General features: G+C 35.3%; 1 protein-coding gene across 4 annotated transcripts in view; it reads right to left on the bottom strand.

The window, feature by feature from the left end:
- SENP6 (SUMO specific peptidase 6) overlaps positions 1–19,429 on the bottom strand; it is an 85,556-nt gene that overhangs the window by 22,660 nt on the left and 43,467 nt on the right. For all 4 annotated transcript variants that reach the window (XM_075498223.1, XM_075498224.1, XM_075498225.1 and 1 more), the window contains 7 exons: positions 16,701–16,771; positions 14,994–15,139; positions 10,419–10,821; positions 9,318–9,550; positions 6,590–6,760; positions 5,636–5,678; positions 2,278–2,457 (listed from right to left, as the gene is read on the bottom strand). In XM_075498223.1, the coding sequence (XP_075354338.1) occupies positions 2,278–2,457; positions 5,636–5,678; positions 6,590–6,760; positions 9,318–9,550; positions 10,419–10,821; positions 14,994–15,139; positions 16,701–16,771 (1,247 nt within the window). The remainder of the gene's footprint in view (positions 1–2,277; positions 2,458–5,635; positions 5,679–6,589; positions 6,761–9,317; positions 9,551–10,418; positions 10,822–14,993; positions 15,140–16,700; positions 16,772–19,429) is intronic.

Below are 19,429 nucleotides of genomic sequence, written 5' to 3'. Positions count from 1 at the left end.
AAGCCCAGAGGTCCCCAGCCTTTTAGCTAAAACAGTCTATAAGAATCACTTTTACATGGATATACATCACTGTCATCTACATGTGACCTCTTTCAGACAATAGAGATTCTCAGAAGCAGTAACAGGTTGAAAAAAACCCCACTACTTTAACTTGGAGTAGCTAGCAAGTAGGATGCAAAACTTAAAACAACTGCTTAGAAACTAAACTGAATAGAATACTGAGGGGGGGGGGGGGAAGTACATTTTTGAGATGACTGTTTCCAAACTTAAATGGGAAAATAAGCCTGATGCATTTTTAAAAAGTGGATACAAACTGTATACCATGTATTAGAAGCACAAAGTTCTAACAAAACTACTCTTACTGATTCTAGACACGTGTTGTTGGGTATATAAGTACAAAAACCTGTAATGGCAGTTTCACAAAAGAAACAGTTATTTTTCTCTGATCAGATTTCTGTTACCATAGAAACAGAAATCTCTTAAGGATCTCTGATTCACTGGCAACCAGTTTTCATTTCTAAAAAGTACGCATCCGAACAAGGAAAGGAATTTAAAATGTCACAGTAATCAAAATCTTCCATCTCCATACACAGGTAAAGGGATCTTACCACCTAGAAAAGCAAAGGCCTGCTTTCAGGTCCTATAATATAAACAAACCAAAACCTCTCTGCCCCTGGTGAACATTCTGCAAACAGAATACCATCAGGCGCACTCTTATGCTCACTCTTGCTAGCCCTAATAAATCTTGTATTACTTTTGGTACGGTGGCTTAGCTTCAGCAGGTCAGCCTCCACCTTTACCAAAAGTTGGAGAATGTGAGTCGGATGAATCAGCTATTCTATAAATACCACCCACTCACGTCATCTGAAAAATAAAACAGCAGTAAATTGCACTAAGAGGAATTATTTAGGCAGTCAGACACAGGAATAGGATTCAGGCTGCAAATCCCAGTCTCGCATAGCTGGCTAACACTCAGAACTGCAGGAACCTGTTTTTCTGTAAGGGAAGAAGAGTTTCAGACACACACATAGCCATTTCCTTTTGGTTATTCTTAACTTGGCATGCTAACTGTTGTGAAAAATAATTCTTCAGCAGCCTATTTCCCAATTCACTGCACACAGAATTTAGATGTCTAACTGGGTTTTAGGTGTTCCTGTTTTGGGAACTAGGCATCTACACACAATTGCTTACATAGCTATGGATTCAAGCTTAAAGTAATTTCATTGCTCACAAAGCAAATATCAACTGCGTTATCACAAAATCCTCATAAGTATCCAGTACAATAAAGCAGATGGGTGTAAAACTAGCTCAGAGCCGCAGGCTCAGAGGGAAAGCTGAGGGGAGAAAGGCTGAGGCATGGAAAGGAAAGGATTTCTTATCCGGACAACGCAGGAAGCTTTTTCCTTTTTTCACCTGTGAACACCTGTGTTCACCTGGGGTCTAATGCTTGCTCCCAGGATTGTCTCTAGCTCCCCCACATGCTCTCCAATTACTTTTGTAATTATAATACTCCTTATAGCTCATACTTTTTATAGGAGGTAGAAGAGGTTATTATAACAGTATTGTACATTGGAAGCACACAATTCTGAGATGGTTGAAAGCATTCTTCCTCCATCTGAATGTATCATGAATCTATGAAGCTGAGTACGAGTATAAATAATGACAAAATTTAACCTGAAGAAAAGCCTATTTAAGAGGAAGAGGACTCTATGTTAATTTAAAAAATAGCACACATATTAAGATGCTAGACCCTTGAGGAAAACTCTGTTGAAATTAAACTTAATTTTACGATACATGAAGACAATCCACTTGTTTTCCAAGCAGATATTTGTCTATATCACATCACTACAAGCATATGGGAAAAAAAACCCAAGCCAACCCACACAACAGTTTCTACAGAAACTAGGGCCTGGAAGCGGAACAGCACAGAAAGCAGAAGGAAGTATACCAAAAGTTGTCATATAAATGTAAAGGCCCATATACAGAAGCTAAACAAACCAACTTGCTTTCATTCAGTACAAATATTAGTGAAAAAAGTTATACTAAACTGACTAGACATTGTAACTAGCATGTGTCTGGACAAACAGAAGACTACAGTTTTGCCAAGCTGTTCTGAACTGTACTCCTCCTCAGCCTGGGAAAGTGATCATGTCTGGAAAAACAGGACACCTGCCCTGGCCAGTGATGCCAGTTTTATTCTTAAGTGCAGTCAGTCATGATCCAAAACATTAAAACACAATTTAAAGTGAAATAGTAGACTAAAATTGTTTTACTTACTGTCTCCTTTACATTCGTACCAGACATTATCTTTACTCATTTTCAGTTGGTCTCTCAGGCTACTACAGGTTGATGGTACGGTTTGTAGGAAAACTACTGGTAATTTTCGGACACTACACCATTCACATTTGGTAAGTTCTGAAGTTTTCAGGTTAATCTCTCGGATGTCGCTTTCTGATTCTAGAACAAAATAATGACATTATATTAAATTATAGTAAAAATACATAGGTTTCCTTCACAATTTCCCCCTTGACTTTAACAAGAAACCATTATGTGCTCATTAACTTTTAAGAAAGTTTTTAAAAGTTTAAAATTAACATATATCCAGGAAGTGATGTCTGTTAATATCTTAAAAGATGAACTGAACTCCACTATCACCTTTCAGGAAAGTAATCAGAAACAAACTGTTTTCTTCTCACCAACTTTAATCTAGGTTTTATTCATAGAAAAAAACACCATTTCCAGTGACGATTTAAATTTGCAACTATTGCTATGACACATTTTACAATAGGTTTGTAAAACTTTCTTTGTAGATTGATCTTATACAAGGAGAACTGGAGCCAACATAAAGTCCTTCTAATAAATAAAAATCAATGCATAAAGTCCATCTCCTCCTCCTTTCCGCATAAAAAGGAGGAGACACTGCAGGGAATTCCTGAAAAGACTAAGGCCTTTCTTTAAGTTAAATTCTAGTAAATATTTCATGACCAAACAGATAGTGAGCAAAAATTAGTAAAATCATTACCACATAGAGTTTAATTTGCATCACTCTGAACATAATTGCATAAAACTGTATGATGAAAAAAAAAAAAGGACATAAAAGACATACCATTACTTTCTATCTTACTAGTATTAGTTATTAGAGGTTCTTATTATTAGTGGAGTGGGGTTTTTTTTGCCCCCCCCCCCGTTTCCCCTATACTTCTCTTGGCATTTAGCAGCCAATGTCCAGCAGCAGCCCTCTAAATCCTCCCTTCTTGTTGGCAAGTGAATTCACACACCCGCGCTGCCAGAAAGGAATCTGCTGCTCATAAAGACAGGGCAAACAGCTGCCTAAAGTGAAACACCCACTAGCTGCAGACTGGAAGTGGTGGGCACCACAGCTTCTGTGCTGTAAAGCAGCTCTCCTTTCCTTCTAAACCTCTAATATCCGCCCCCCCTAGTTGGGGAAGAAGCAGCCGAGCTCTGAGGCAGGCTGCAGCAACAACATGCTTCCTTCAAGCTGACTGGGCAGCATTTACTGCTCAGAACAGTAGTTTGCCGTCTGATCAGGAAAAGAGCAGCAGAAATATGCTACATGGATCTAACTAGCCCATCTGCTTGCACTGATTCTCCTTTATCTCCCTAGGGACTTACACAGGAGAAAATGAAGCTAGTAACTAAATGAAGGTTTATAGATGACTCCCAGAGTCTTCTCTCCTTTGTGTTTAAAACAAACAACAAAACAGCTTTCCAAGGCTAGGCTGTAATACCACAGTCTCCATAGTAATGCTTCAGTTTTCCCCTTCTAAACATACACACTTTCCTTAATCATTTCACCTAACTTCCCACTTTCAGAGGCAGACCACAATAATGACAATCCCAACTTAAAACTGGATTCAACCCGTTTAACTGAGGCATACAGGTCTTTCTAATGGTGTCTAGACAGAAGGCCCTTGCCAAAACATAAGCTAGCTGGTCTTTGGAGAAAACACTGAATCCTTGTAGCTGTGTTTGCACTGAGATGAAGCCTACTGAATTTCATGTGAGAGGAAGATTGTCTACTCTTCAGATGTAAATTTAAATCATATTTATCCTTTTGCATTAAGACAGGCATCTTATAATACATTTCACCATAAACGCCTTAACCAGTGAACAATATTTCCTGTAACACAGACATAAAACAGACAAATAGGACTTATCCATTAAAGGCAATGTGGACAGTTTTTTTATGTGTTAGAAACAGAAAGCTGTTTCCTTGAAACACAAGTTGGGAGTTGCAGAAAACTGACAAGGGATGTGGAGAGAATTTTGAGAAGTTGACATATATTTACATATGCAAAAACAAGCTCAAGGCAGGACAGTACTGCTGTTTCTACAGCTGTTCAAAGCATTTGCCTCTCCCTGAAAAAGCATGACCATCGTAATCAATCTACAGAAAAAAAAAATTAGGTGTCATTTATTTCAAGACCCTTACTTGTATTAAAACAAATCATGCTATGATTATGAAATTAATAGAAATGGAGCTAGCTGGGAATACACCCATCTTCCTCCAGATGCAAAACTCAAAAAAATGAAATGGAAAAGTGCTATATGTTCCAATAAACACAGCATTTAATGAGTTGCCATTTTTATGCTATTGAGGGATCAAGTCCCATGGAAATAATTTAACCATGCAGCTGTTTTGACTAAAAACTGATAGATATTTCCTACAAATTTTACTAAGCTTTTTAGTGTTTTTTTTTTTTAAAGTGCATTTAATGCATGAAAACTGGTAGTTTCTACGCATTTAAATTTTAGATGCAACAGAAACTTAAGTACTTGACTGAGCAAAGGCTATGCTTATCTTTACAGGTTGTGAGACACCTTTTTGCATATAATAATGACAAAATACAATAGTTCTCTTTTACAAATAACAAAAGGCAAAATTTGATAGGACTGTATCTTCATGGAAACTTAAGATTAACAAAAGGAGGCAAAGCTTCTTTTCAGGCCCAAAGCAAAACCCTACAAAAGAAAACAAAGGAAACAGAGCAATAGTTGTAAGCTCACCATTTCCTAAACTATGTCACTGTAGTTCTTTCAGTAACATGAAATATACAACCTATAGGCTGGAGAAGAAAAAAATTTAAAGGGAGATATAGACAGGAAAGGTCTAAGACACCTGTGTGGTTTTTGCTCTCTACTTATGCATCTGCAATAAAAGAACTAATAAAGTGTTAAAGAGGTAGCATGTTTTACAGGAGGTTACTCTTGCCTATTGTTTTGTTAATCATTTTCAAGACCTTTGCCAGTCATCACCAGAATATCTACAGCTCTTCATCTAGGATGAAGGGGAAGAACTCATAACTAATGATCCAGTTGCACGCACACCACAAATTGCTAATTCTTGCTATCTGTGAATTTTCTTTCTGTCAGTAGAAGGCAGAGATAATGCAAAATCATTTTGTTTTTTATTCACCAGTCAGTTCAGGTCAAATTTATACTCTCAGGTTTTTTCTCCTCTTATCTGACTACAGGCACCCAGTATAATTTATTACATAGATCACAAAACCAGAATCGACATTTCATTATGATTCACCTGTTAATTCCTTTGACAAAGTTACTTCATTCAAAATGTATATATTGAGTATTAACATAAAATGAAAGATGTACTCACCTTCTTGACTTTCTAGGCGTATTTTGATATAGTCCAGGCAAAACTGTGGAAGACAACACAATAATAAGATTTCACTTCTTCTCCAGACCAAAACTGACTTAACGCCTCTTAACTGTTAGTAAACATATTTCAATTGACTAAGTACTTGAGTAATGAAAATTTTAAAATAAAAATGTAAAATGTAATTTTTAAAAAAAACCCAAAGTGTACATTTTAGCATAACTCAGGAAGCAAGTATATTCTTTACTATTCAATGTCTCTTTCAGTCATATTGACTGTTGAAACTTAAGATCTCTCCTAAGTACTCTGTTTTCAAAAAGGTTTAAAATACTCTGAAAAATATCACAAATTATAGGGAGAAAAAAAAAAATCTTAAAAAGAGAATGTCATCTATCAGTATCAGTATTTAAGCAAATCAAACAACAGGGTTTTACAGAGAGGTGGAAAGTGCAAGTAACACCTCTCTGCTATTTTTGTGGTTACCCCAGCAAGAAGTATGCATTTTATCTGACTTACTGCATACAACTAACATTCAATGTCTCCTTGAAAGTCTCCATGTAACTTAGAAGGTTAACAAAAAAAAAATACTGTTCTATAGAAGCAAAATTATTCACCTGCAGACATGTTTCTTCCTACCACCTACCAACATCCATTTTTTGGTAACTGTTGCTTTCAATTTTGTTAACAAATGCACGCTAATCCATCAGCCACCCCCAACCAAGTAAACAGGGTTTTCAAGGGGTTTGCAGGCATGATGTTTCTACTAAACACCAGAACTAGACTGTATGCGTTAGTATGTAATAGTACTTTGGGCTTCTTTGGGAATCACAGCCTCTGAAATTAGAGACAAACTTACTGTTCCACAGACAAAGGCAAAGTATTATGTTGTTCAAGTATGAAAATAACAATGTCCATCAAAAACTGAGAGATTTGCAAAGTAACAAGTTTACTTACAATCACAGGTTCCACTACCATTCTTCGTAGCGTTCCTATTCGTATACTTCGACAGTTCAGAATGACACTTTCACAGGAATTTTGGTAATTTAGAGGTACAGCCTCAGTTACAATCTCTTGAGAAATAACTTTACGACGTTTTATTGGAGTGTTAGACACAATGTTCCCAAACTGAAAAGTAATTTTCAAAGTTTCAGAATGTCTCACTAAGATTTATTGCTAAAACAAGCTTGTTAAACACTAGTGACTAAATTTTCAGCTACTTTTCTGTTGGTCAACGGGATGGATTACTTACTATAGCATCCACCTCAATCATATACAGAAGGTATAAATTTCCTAAAAGACTTTTTGGAACACCTGAAGATGATAATATCGCTAGATTCAAGGAAAAAAACATAAGCTGACACTTGTAGACATTTTGTTACCATTTCCAAATCACAAACAATGCTTCTAAAATTGCCAAAACCAATTTAGTTTTCAACCTTTTGAAACACTATGCAGCCTGGCAAAACAAGGTTATTTCTATTATATTTTATTTGTTTATTTATATAAAAACACTAATGCTGTAAAAGCACCACAATGTTGGTGGGTTTATTTTTTCTTTCAGTTTTTATTAGTCCAAGCTTTTGATGACTGAAAATTGAGTTATTACTGAAGTACAGTGCATCACCACATTAGCAGGAGTAGAATCTTCAAGACCTATAAATAAGTAAGCCAAATCAAAATTCCTTAAAGCAACTCTACAGAATTATTAAGATGTTTTCAGGACAGATTCCAGGGTCAGAAGACTAAACACTGAAAGAAGGCCACGTGGAGTTTGGCTCCAGTTCAAGAAAGTCTCTAGATGCTGACTGAAGCTGTATTCTCAATGAAGTTTCCTGTTTACCAACAGAACAATCTTACAAAAACTTATTAACATGAAAGAAAGCTTGCTGATAGCCATCAATTTAATATATTTATTTGTTGTATTGCTTATATTGCTCTACTTTGTTGAAAGATTTTCTGTACACTTTGGTATTTATATTGCTTCATAAAGCTGTCCATCAATAAACATTCTTTTGGGTTACAAAATACAATTAAACTCCCACAGAAAAACATTTTAAGGGAGTCGGTATTTCTATTAGACTAAATCTCAAAAATTATTTCAAAGTCCCTAATCACTAGCCTATCTTGGCCATAATTCAAAATATACTTTTGGATGTTTCATTTAAATACAGTGGAGAAGGCAGAGATTCTAAATCCCTGTAGTTAAAATATTTTCCTAGGACTCTTGTTGAAGACAGCTTTTCATTTTTGTCTGCTGGACTAGCTAAATATTATTAAAAGCTCAAAACTCAAATCACAGACAAACAGTAAGACAGTAGACATTGAAGTGGTGCTATATTCAAGCAGCCTCTTCAGTAAACAATGAATATTTTGAGAGAAAAACAAGTGAGCAAAGCTTCTTACGGCTTCTTCTATCATATCTGACACAAACACTGTGATACCTGCAATTCTTGGTAGTTTCCTTGAAACAATGCAAAGTTGGTGTTAAATTTCACCAAAAAAAAATTCTGTTTCCCTTGTTTTCAAAAGCAAGCTCTTTTCTACTTTTGTCTAAAATATGCAGTTCATTTCCTAAAATATGCAGGTTCTTAAAGACTAGTGAACAGGAAAATATGGATATACAAAGGAAAACATTTGGGAGAGTTTCAGAAGTCTTAGACACCAGTGCCTTCACTATACAACACTTTCAATTAATCCAGCACATAATGCCAGAATAACTGAAATTCAAAACTATTTATCATCCAAGCTTTTAGCCCCACAGCTTTATTGTAGGCTAGAGGTTCACAGCTTTATATTGATAGTGGTGACTAATGATACACCATATTATAAACATCCATAATTTCATCAATTACAGCACTAGAATGTTGGCTTCTGAATCTCAACATAGCATGAAGGTTTTGACATCATTACTTTAGCGTTCTAACTCAGAAAACACAAAGTATTTGAGACTGCAGGTGGAAATCTGATCAGACACTCTTGTTGAACCAAACTCACAATAGTGAAACTGGAGAAGTGACCCAAGAATGGTTTTAATTAGCACTATTAATTCAACACCAGTTGCCACAGGGAATTTATTCTTCTTAATGGCTCACTATCGAGGTGGTTAAGTTTTTAACATACCGTGAAAGCTGTCCCCTTTGACAGCACTTAAGGAGTCTGCTCATGGTGCATTTTTTGTCTTTGTTTATCCTATTCTTGCAGTGGTACTTAACTAAAAAACAAAAGCTCCACCATGAAATCCTTAAAATAAGTGCTATTAATTGGGACAGTTGTCAAAGTATCTTAATTTTAAAGGGCCACTATTGTTCCCAGTGCCTCTTTACACATTTAACTTCGCATGTCCAAAGCCTTACCAGGCAACAGCTGGTACTGATATTCTTCTGCAAACTAAGTAGGCCCTTGAGTTTCATAGAGATACCCTGCCCAGTCTCAAAGAGTATACATTCAACACAGAAGCATCTAGGTTAAAAGCATAATTCAAATCATTATGAACGCTTGTAAAAATATAATGAACACATTTTCTTATGCTTCCAGTATTATGTAAGCAGAAATACTACTCAATGAGCTGCTAAATAAGAAAAGCAATCAAATATAGTCAACTTCCAACAATGCAAGACAAGCCTTTACATTTTCCACTTATGAGTTGATTTTTGTTTTCTTTAAACAAAGCATTAAATAGTACCTGATCTTTCATTCTTGCTTTTCTTGGTAGTGTGACTGCAATTTCTGTATCTGTTGTTATACTACCTATTCTCTGTTCTATTCCACAACTGTTTTCCTTTAATGCTGCTTCCACCTTTCCTGTAGAAGGAGCTGGGGAGGAGCGGGCTGAATCTGCAGGACGAGGTGAAATGCTTTCCATTCTCCTAGTGCTGCCACTATCCTCCTCCTCATCATCATCACTAGACAAAACAACTAAACAGAAAATATTAAATTCTCAACCACTACATTTTTCTGTAACAGAAATTTCTTTTCAAGCAATGGCTTAAAAGTAATTTATGTAATTGTCCTGCAGTGCCAAAAAAGTCCACATTTATCATTATATTATGCTTTTATTAATATTTATCTGGAATCTGATCGCAGGCGCTCTCTCCCTCATTTTTTACTTCTCATAACTAACTATACAAGAAATGGGTATCATTAATCCGCCTCTAGACACAGAAGTGAAGCCATACATTTCTTGGTTCAATCAAGAACTGACAGTGAGTAAAACAGCTTAAGAAAAACTGTCAAGAGAAATTATGACTTAAATTGTTCAAATCAGTAAGACAACATGGTCTAGTAAACCAAGCATGGAACTAGAAACGTAGTTTCCCAAATTCCAGTTCCTTCCTGCTTATAAATTAATTTCAGTTTATGCAGAGAAAGCACAAAAATTAACATTTTACAAATTATGACATTTTAAATAAATGGGAAAACCTGGCTAGTGTTCAGATGCGTAGCTCAAAAGGAAAGAGGAAAAAAAAAATAAAAATCAAAGACTGTCTTCCCCTTTGGGAGAATCAATGATGGAATTCTGCTAAGAATGCTTTTTTTAAAATTATAACATGTAAGTCTTAAAAGAAAAAAAAAAAAAATTTGTTTTCCCTGATGTTCATCTTTCTCAGACAGTACCTCTGCCTATGAAAAAGAAATTATAAAAAGGTCTGTCACTCTTCCCCAAGAACATACCCACAAAAAAATTCCATGCAAAATCAGTCATGTAAATCTGTAAGGACAATTCCTTCATTATACAATATTTGGGGTTTCCAGTTTAATGCTACATTCATAAAAAGGTACTTACTTGGATCATTTAGTTCAGATGGTCTTGTACTCCTCTGTCTTAAGCTTCCTGTAATTTTAGGATTTTTTGTCCCAGTTATAAGACCAACTTTTCCATTCTGTCGTAACATAGAATGTCCTACAACTTCATTACTCAGTAGAATATCCGTTGGACTTTTCCCAACAGCAGAACTATAAAACTTCTTTGTGTTGAACCCTGTACCTGAAGATTTTTGCCCTGTTGAATTCTGATGTATTGAAGAACGTGATAAAGGTCCCACAGATTCACTTAATGTCACAGTTTGTCTGGAGACTCTTTGCAAATCCTTTAGAGAAGCACTTTCACAATGTCGGCATTTGGTCTGATTTTCATTCGCCCGTCCACAATTTGGGCAAACAGTAGAAGAATCAATTTGTTCCAAAAGCTAGAGGGGACAAACACACACACACAAAAAAAATCAGTAACTATATAAGCACAAAGATACCAGTTCCAAATCTTGCCTTTAATTTCTGTTCAGAATGAATATTGACAACACTATATTAGCAATTACAGTAAGCACAGAAAGCAAACATTAAAATACAAAAACATTAGAATATTTTTCATTTTCTTAAATGTATTTTAAGAGGAATAAATGTCATTTGTGGCAATTTTTAAAAAGTGGTTACTGTCAGACAATTCATATTTTCCTTCTTGCCTTTTTTCTTCCCATACGTAAAAGGTTGCACACCATTCAGATATATATCTCCATCAGCAAGAAGGTCCAGTAACATAATTTCTGTAAAAACAGTTTCATTGGACGAAAATAAAGTAACCTAAGGATCCACAGAGCAATGCTAAAGAGGACTAGAAGCAACCTCCTAGGTCATGAAGTTCATTTGTCCTCCCAAGTTATCTTCTAACAGCCTGACAAAGCATGCAGAAAAATCACTCCCCCTCCCAAAAAAAAGACACAGAGAGAGAAAAAAGAAAAAGAAAAGGAAACACATTGTTCTACAATCCAGTATCTCAGAGAAGAAAACAGGACTTGAGGAAAAAGAGTTCCCCAAACTTCCAAGAGGAAAGCAGGGGCTACAAGGGAAAATATATCTTATCACTGCAGAGAGAGATGTGTTTTCTTTCTCTCACATGTACTAGGTCCCACTTAATTACATATCACAAATGCAGAACTTGGACTTCTAAGTCTAAGGTATTCAATAGTAACAAATAAGCTACTGAATGTCTACTGAGTTGAGTATGGGACACCTTTAGAACTGAAATTTAATGTATGCTATTGTCTCCTGGAGCACTGAGCTCAAATGACATAACCACTGCACTGTGAGCTACTGAAGATGATAAATAAAATACCTACATCCCACTAATTTTCAAAACATAGCTATCATTATTTGCACCCCCCACCCCCAGCCACAAACACTTTTCCAATAAAGAGGACTTCCTCAGGTGTGGGATTTTCAATCATTTTTAAAAACAAATGTGAAGACAAAAGTCATACAAGGAGAATATATTATTTTTACAAAATTTCTGCAATTTAACAAAGCTACACATAACATAGCAAAACAGGTATGTTGCAAAAAACCCAAGAGTGTATAAAATCTATCAGACCTTTAAAACCTGAGTGGTGGGATAAGATAGCAACTGACATGAAAACCAGTGTTGTGCCTCAGCATTCAGTTACAGGATGTAGTTTTTACAAAGATACTGCTAATCGCATTGAAGAATTTCAATCAGACATTAAAATATTCAATAGAAGCTACCAATCGTACCTGAAGGATCTTAAGAAAAGAATAACTGCACCCCTCTACCTCAACCACACACCAAAAATTTAAAACCAACTCCCTTTCCATGGTTTGAGAGCCTGCACCTTGATGGTAGAGGTAGCAGTGTTTAATTAAGGGCATAGTCTTTTTTAGACTCTATTTCAAGATAAATGACTACTTAAGTAGATGAGTTCTATCTAAATGCGTCTGCCTTATAACTTGTATAATACAGCATTTTTTTAAACTTTGAAATCTGCAAAATACAAATACTATATGCCCTATACAAATACTCTGCCCTGTCTCTAAAAAGTTTCAGAATCCAAAGCTTTTGTTATTTTTCAGGGTTTTTTTTAGTAAAGCACATATGAAGCAGAAAATCCTCCTTCCTCTAAAAATCATGTACATTTTTAACAATTAGAAAGTGCAACCTGTTATAGTCTAGTAAGATGAAAACCATTTGCACTTTGCCTGACAAGCAGCTGGTTATGTCTGTAATTCCTCTGGCATAAAACCACAATCAACACTTTTGAATTGTTCAGAGGTTCCATAAACCTCCAGTCGATCATCTGCACACTTTGGCAACGCATGACTCATGAAAATGCATACAGTTCATTGACAAATGCCTAAATCATTGTGTTAAATCCCTTTAATAAAGTATAAAACTCTTAACCCATTTAAAAAAGAAAATAAAACCAAGAGTTGTTCTAGTGAATTCAGTTGCAGCAAGATCTGTTCTATGTCCAGAAAGTGTACCCACAAACTACATAGTCTTACAGGATCATAACTATCCTATGGGACTGGAGTAAAGGTTCATCTAGCCCTGTGCTGTACTTTCAACGGTGGCCAGCGGTAGATGGTTGGGAGCACAGGGAATAGAGTAAGAACATATCCTCCTTACTTGATGTCATTACCAATATAGAAATTTCCTGAATCAGTGGTTGAATTTTAAATCAACCTGTTTAATGATGATGTAGCCTCACAAATTTTATCAATCCTTTTTTGAAATTTCATAATACACCGTGTGAAAAATACGGGGTTTTGCCTTTTTTAAGCTTACTGCTTGACAGTTTTACCACAGGCACTCAGCTCTTGTGTCTGAGAAAAAGTAACTGGTTTCCATTCATGATTGTTGGTGTTCTCAACTTTACGGATTTCTAAGATACGCATGGGAAAAAGTACCAGATGTAATTATTAAATACTGTTTACAAGTGAAATCTGTCTGATGGTTTTGGAAATGAAATCATGCCCCTGGAACAATGTAATCGAGTCTGACACTTTTTTATCAGGGACACAGAGAACAGCTTGTTTTAGCAATGTGGTCAGCTACATGCAGCCTGGCTCAAGGACACCAAGCTGCTGGTGCTTCGACATGCAGCTCCAGCCCTCACTTTCCACATGTATACAACGCAGGAAGTAGTTCTGGAAGTCAGTACCGTGGCTTTGTAATATGGAGGAATATGCTGAAAGCACACCTCACTTCTACATGTACACAGAGTCTTCTAGTTAGAGCTAGGAGTTACTGCAAATGGCCTACACAGATCGCAATCCAGCCACAAATGATGAGGCTGCTCTCCTTCCTCTTATGCTAATTCACATAATTTGTAAGGAAGAAACTCTGTGCACTAAAAGATGACATTTGTTAGATCTTCAGACTGAAAATTGTTTTATCAAGGCAGTGACAAGATTCCATTTATTTTTAAACTGTTTTCTTCAATGACCATTTCAATCTAGAAGACTGTTTTCTGCTTTTGTCCCTTACCTGATGGGACATAAGCAATGAATATTTTACTTCTTTAAACAAACATAAAGAAAGTTATCAATGTAATGATTAAAACAAACCCCACAGAACTGTAATGTCTTTTGTTTTGTTTTTAACTGCTTTGTTACTTCATTACTTAGCTTTTATAGATCACATCTATAAAGATATCATATGTAGACCAAAAACTCAGCTATAAAATTTCCAAGTAACATCGTATTAATTAACTAAATATATAATGGAAATGCATAAGAGTAGTACCAAGTGTGTCATCCTAACAAAGAAATACAGTCAGACTTACTTTCTAATACACAGGAGCAAACACAGGCCGATTATATATAATAATCACAGATCTACTTTTTTTTTTTTTAAAAAAAAAAAAAAAACACCAAGATCTCCTTACAGGAAGTTTTGCTTTGATAGTCATGCAGTGTGACCTGTATGTGGGCATTATAAGTTTTCCATAGTAACCTGGGAAGATGATAAGAAATACAGCGAGCCTTACAGGAATTTCCAAAATATCTTACATCGGATATTCAGAAAAGTTCCAGGCAAAACATCCTGGTTGGCTGCATCTAGACCAGAGAATGCCATTTGGATACCTGTGCTAGTTTCACTGAGAAAGAGAACACCTTAGTAAGAAGTACTTGCATCTTTGCAGTACTTTTGTCTTTATTGTTATAATGAGTACAGAAAATCATGACACTTAAAAAAAAAAAAAAAAAAAAAAATCAGTCAGAGAGTAAAATATTGTTCCTCTATATCACAGACAGCAAATCAAAATTATCAGTTTCTGGTTTATCGATCAGCCAATCAATTTAAACACAGGTTCTTCTGCTTTCCAGTGTAGCACCTGTTTGTTCAAATCAGAAAGTATTTCATAGCTAGTATCAATATTAACACTTAAATATCTGTATCATTATAACTTTTTTTAAATTTAGTTATGCAGATCTTTCTCCCAGTTCTAAGGAGTTTTAGAACATCAGCTTACTTTACAACTGAATGCCTGTTGCATTTTGATGCAAAAAACATGCATAAACTTTTAAAGTTAAACAGAAGTTTACATGTTTTTAAAATCTAACCCACCTTTAACTGGGTTAAGCATTTTTTTGTAGCAGAAGACAGAGTTAAATCAGACTGATATGAATTGCAGTGACGTTTCTGTTGCACCTTTCTCTTAATTTCAGATTCTGATTCTGATTCTGACTCTTCGGTGTTTTCCATTATACTGTCTAGGAGGGAAAAAATGCAAAAATGTTAATAAGAAATGCCTACTCATATGCTGTTAAAATTATGATCAACTTATTTCTTCACATACACTAACTTGAACTAAACATAAACACCCTTTTAAACACCCAATAAACTACACTGCTTCATGTATCTCGTGATTTGTTGTATGAATAAGAAAAAATTCCCCAAAGTAACTTTGAAAATGTTGTTTTATTAATGTCTGTCGGTGACAATTTGTAGTTTAATATCTTTGGAGGAGGCTTTGGACTTGAAAATCTATACTACCTTCACAATAACTACAATGGAGCCTTCACTGCCGAAAGTAGGAGGGGATCTGCTAGATCATGCGGATGGTAATTTTCACTAAAGGACTGCTGGTGAATACATTTAGAATAATTGGAAATGGTCTATGTAATTAGGATTTATTCCTTCAACACAAGACTCAGCATTATAGTGAACTATACTGCCATATCCTGTTTTATATTGGGGCATTCATTTGAATACTCGAAGAGTAGAAGAATAAAGAAATCCATAATCTACTTAAACTAACAATGTACAGAGTGAAATTTTCTTTTAAGAAGTGCAGTATGTTGTACAAGAGTGCCTGAATTCAGTTTAATGTTAAAATGCTATTTACACTCCCTAGTTTAATTGCAGTCTCCATATTGGAACTTTTTTAAGTCTGTTTTTTTTTTAAACAGATATGAACACTTTTCCAATACACATACTGATAGTCTCACAAACATCCTACTATTAGAAGACATCTCAAAACTAAAGAATGACTTGTTTTCAAAAAAGAAACAATAATAAGTGGGTTTTTGTCTAAGTTAACTTACTTTTGCATAGAACTGATGAAGTTCTACTTAACATTAACCTAAAAACGCATAATAGAATAGCTGGCCAATGTAGATGGCTAAGCAGCTGAACAGCAGGTCTACAAACTGTATCTGTATCCATACTGACAAAGCACAAATACAGTGATTTTTCTTTTCCAATTTCACAATTTCTACACCTCAAAGCAAATTATATTTTCTCTCTTGCATCTCCATCAATGGCCCCTAACCAATAATACAAGAGCATATTTCAGTTGAGATACAGCGCAGTGCTGATGCTGCCTCTTCTAGTCACTACCTCAGTGCCTAAATATACTTCATACTAAGTGTTATTTACCATTTTACATTTTGTACATACTAACAGTGCTACAGAAGTTCCTCGTCAATAATTCAAGTAGAAGCTGGGGGCTTGGGCTTGGATGATATCCAGAGACCTGTTCCAACTCCAACAGTCCTATGACTCCAAATTTTCCCAATTTCAGTTGGTTTTAAAATAACTGAAGCCTAATTTAAAATTAATTATAACATGACTGAACACATTGCAGAAGTCTGTCAAAAAGGGCAAAATCCTGCCTTCATGCACAAACATGTATAAATCTAGAATAACATGATATAAGGATATGAATAGATATACTGAAGGTTACACAAAGTTCGGCAACACACCAACCCAAAGTAGGTATTAAAAAAATTATTCTGCTTAAAGGAAATGAGAACCCTAAACATAACTTACCCACTCCTTGAGACCGTGGTAACCTAATGTGGTCTGCTTCTACTTTCTGAAGCTGAGGGGGGTATTCTTTTCTGGAAAATAAATTAGATATACGGTTGTTCTTTTGACAGATACCATTGTAATTTAGCCACAATTATACATGAACAAAATAAACCTGAAATGTATCTGACAGCTATGAATAAATAACTTATCCTGTTACATGCTATTTGTACACTTAAAAAAATATTACCAGGATGCTAGGAACAGCTGCAGTAAATGTCTTAGAAGTGTTTCTGATCTAAATCCCCTTTGATAGTAATCAATAGTTCAGGAGTCTCTCACTTCCAGACCCAAGTCTTCAAAGACTGAAGCCTGCATCTCCTCCTCACTCATGAAGTACAAGGTAGATACTTTTAAAATCCAAAAATAGAAACAACTATTATTTTAAATATTTAAGTAGATTCCACAAGTTCCACAACTTAAAAAACAGGAAGGGAAGATGCAAAACAGAGGAAAGAGATCTGATGTCAAAAATTGTTGTGGCCAAAAAATAAAAAGAACAAGACAGAAGATAGTTCCTATATATTTGTTTTAAAAATATAATAATATAGACAAATTAGTGGATAAGTAAACTTTTGTTGGTATAATTTGCATAACATACTTATCACATTTTTTGTGCAAATTAATGCAATATAAATCATTATAGTAAGATTTTTTGAGTCTCCTGAAAGATATTTTCAGTTTAGACACAGGCATGTCAAATTGTGCCAAATTAAGATTCCTGAAGCTCACTGCATCTCAGTTACTTTTTGTGGCAGTTCTCTTTCTCAGCTGTCTTACCCTGCTCTGCAGCTGTAGATTACTGTTCCTGCTATAACAGAAGATGGCATGCACCTGAAACACAGGAGGCCTTGCCAAGAACTGCAGCAGAAACTCTTTTTATTGGCAAGTTCAGCCAGTGCACTGGGCTGCAAACGGGTCACGCACATCCCATACAGCTACCTCTGATTACAAGGACATTAAACAACAGCAAAGGGGCAAAGAAAACAGCTGTAGGCAGTAACATCTCAAACTAACAGCTAAAGTTTGAGGATCCACCTGACAAAAATTTGGCTATGGCTGAAGCAGACTTCAGCACTAGGCATGTTTTTATTTCTTTCAGCACAGCATTTCCTAATGCATCAGCTTATAAAACCTTTGAATTTTCTGAATGTCTAGGTAATATTTCTCAGGATTTTCCCATATTTTATTATTAACTAACATCTTTGGAACAAGATTAATTTGCAATGCCCTTTGGGATACTTCTTACCAAACCTGGCCCTCTAAATGTATTAGACCACTACTAAACACAAATACATTTTATTGTGTTGAGGGGCTGCAGTGTGAATGAAAACTTGGGCAGAAAGAAGGACTGTGAAACCAGCATGGCGGGACTGCAACACAGAATGTAGAGATGTCACAGTACTTTACCATGAGTGCCCACAAGCACATCACAGATGACAGATTAAGTAGTTTATTTGTTACTGATTGCATCAAACACGTTTCTGAAACAATCCTGCTCCCTAAAAAAGTTTATTTTAATGCCTGCACACACAAAAACTGAACCAAAATCAGAAACTTGACATGAATATTTGTTCATAAATTGTGTACGATTTTTTTTAATGTTTTCTTTAAAAATTCATATCTCAGGATTACTTCAAAGGCAGATTTGGTGGAAATATAAGGCAGAGCTCATACTAACCATTACATAATGAGAAGCTGTTGCTATCAAAACCAATGATAATGACATTCTAAAGGGTAGAAAAAAACCCTGTAACATCATTATAGGATATTTGAAAAATATAACTTTGAAAAAATAACTTTGCAGTAAGGATGCATGAGCTGTTGTCTGACACATTATAATTATGCTCCAGTAGTATTTCATAATAATAAGTCTCGTTTTGAACATAACCACTGGTAGAAAAATTATTTTCTGTAAAATGTTTTAAATATAAAACATATAAGAAATATTAAAGAGAAACAATACTGAAACTATTTGACACTTAATTGAAAGCAATGAAAACAATATGGTAGATTTAGAATACTAAAATTTCTTTTAAAAATTAGTTTGACAATTCAAGGTCTCTGGACATCTGTAAGTTATGATTTTTCTTCTAAAAATCGTACAGGTTTGTCTTACATTTTTAACATGCAACATATATTTATCTTTTTAAGATAATAAAGTCATCACTTTATTATATATATTGCTAAATAATTGTTTGACAATAAATTGGAATACAGTAGCATTATTTACCCTTGTCTGAATTTTGTGTTTGTTACAGTATAGACTCAATACTTACTAAATGGCCAGCCACTTGCAAGAACACGCAAGGGCCAGCAGAAAACTAGTATCTTTCTTCTCCCACAATATAAGACTTTTACTAGTATGCTCACAATGAACCAGTAGCACCCAAATCTCAGTTACGAATAACAGCTCCAAGTCAACTGAGGCTTCCCAACACAGTTTTACTTGGTTAGCAAGTCACAGTCAGGTTTGAAGTTGCTCTGAGTTAGAAACAAACGCGAAGACAATTTTAAACACTACTTAATTGTAGATTTAATCTGAAAAAAATGTTTTCTTGGAGCCAATAACAGCCCTCCCACAAGAGGGCAGCAACTTGAAGCGCCTCCTACTAGTTTCCTATCCTGAAAAAACCCCACACAAACAAAAAGGCAGAGCCCACCACCACAAAATTTTTACAGATGACAAA

This window comes from Mycteria americana, chromosome 3 (genome assembly GCF_035582795.1).
Source record: "Mycteria americana isolate JAX WOST 10 ecotype Jacksonville Zoo and Gardens chromosome 3, USCA_MyAme_1.0, whole genome shotgun sequence".
NCBI classification, from domain to species: Eukaryota; Metazoa; Chordata; class Aves; order Ciconiiformes; family Ciconiidae; genus Mycteria; species Mycteria americana.
The sequence above is the reverse complement of the archived record's forward strand: the minus strand, read 5'-3'. Positions and strand labels throughout refer to the sequence as shown.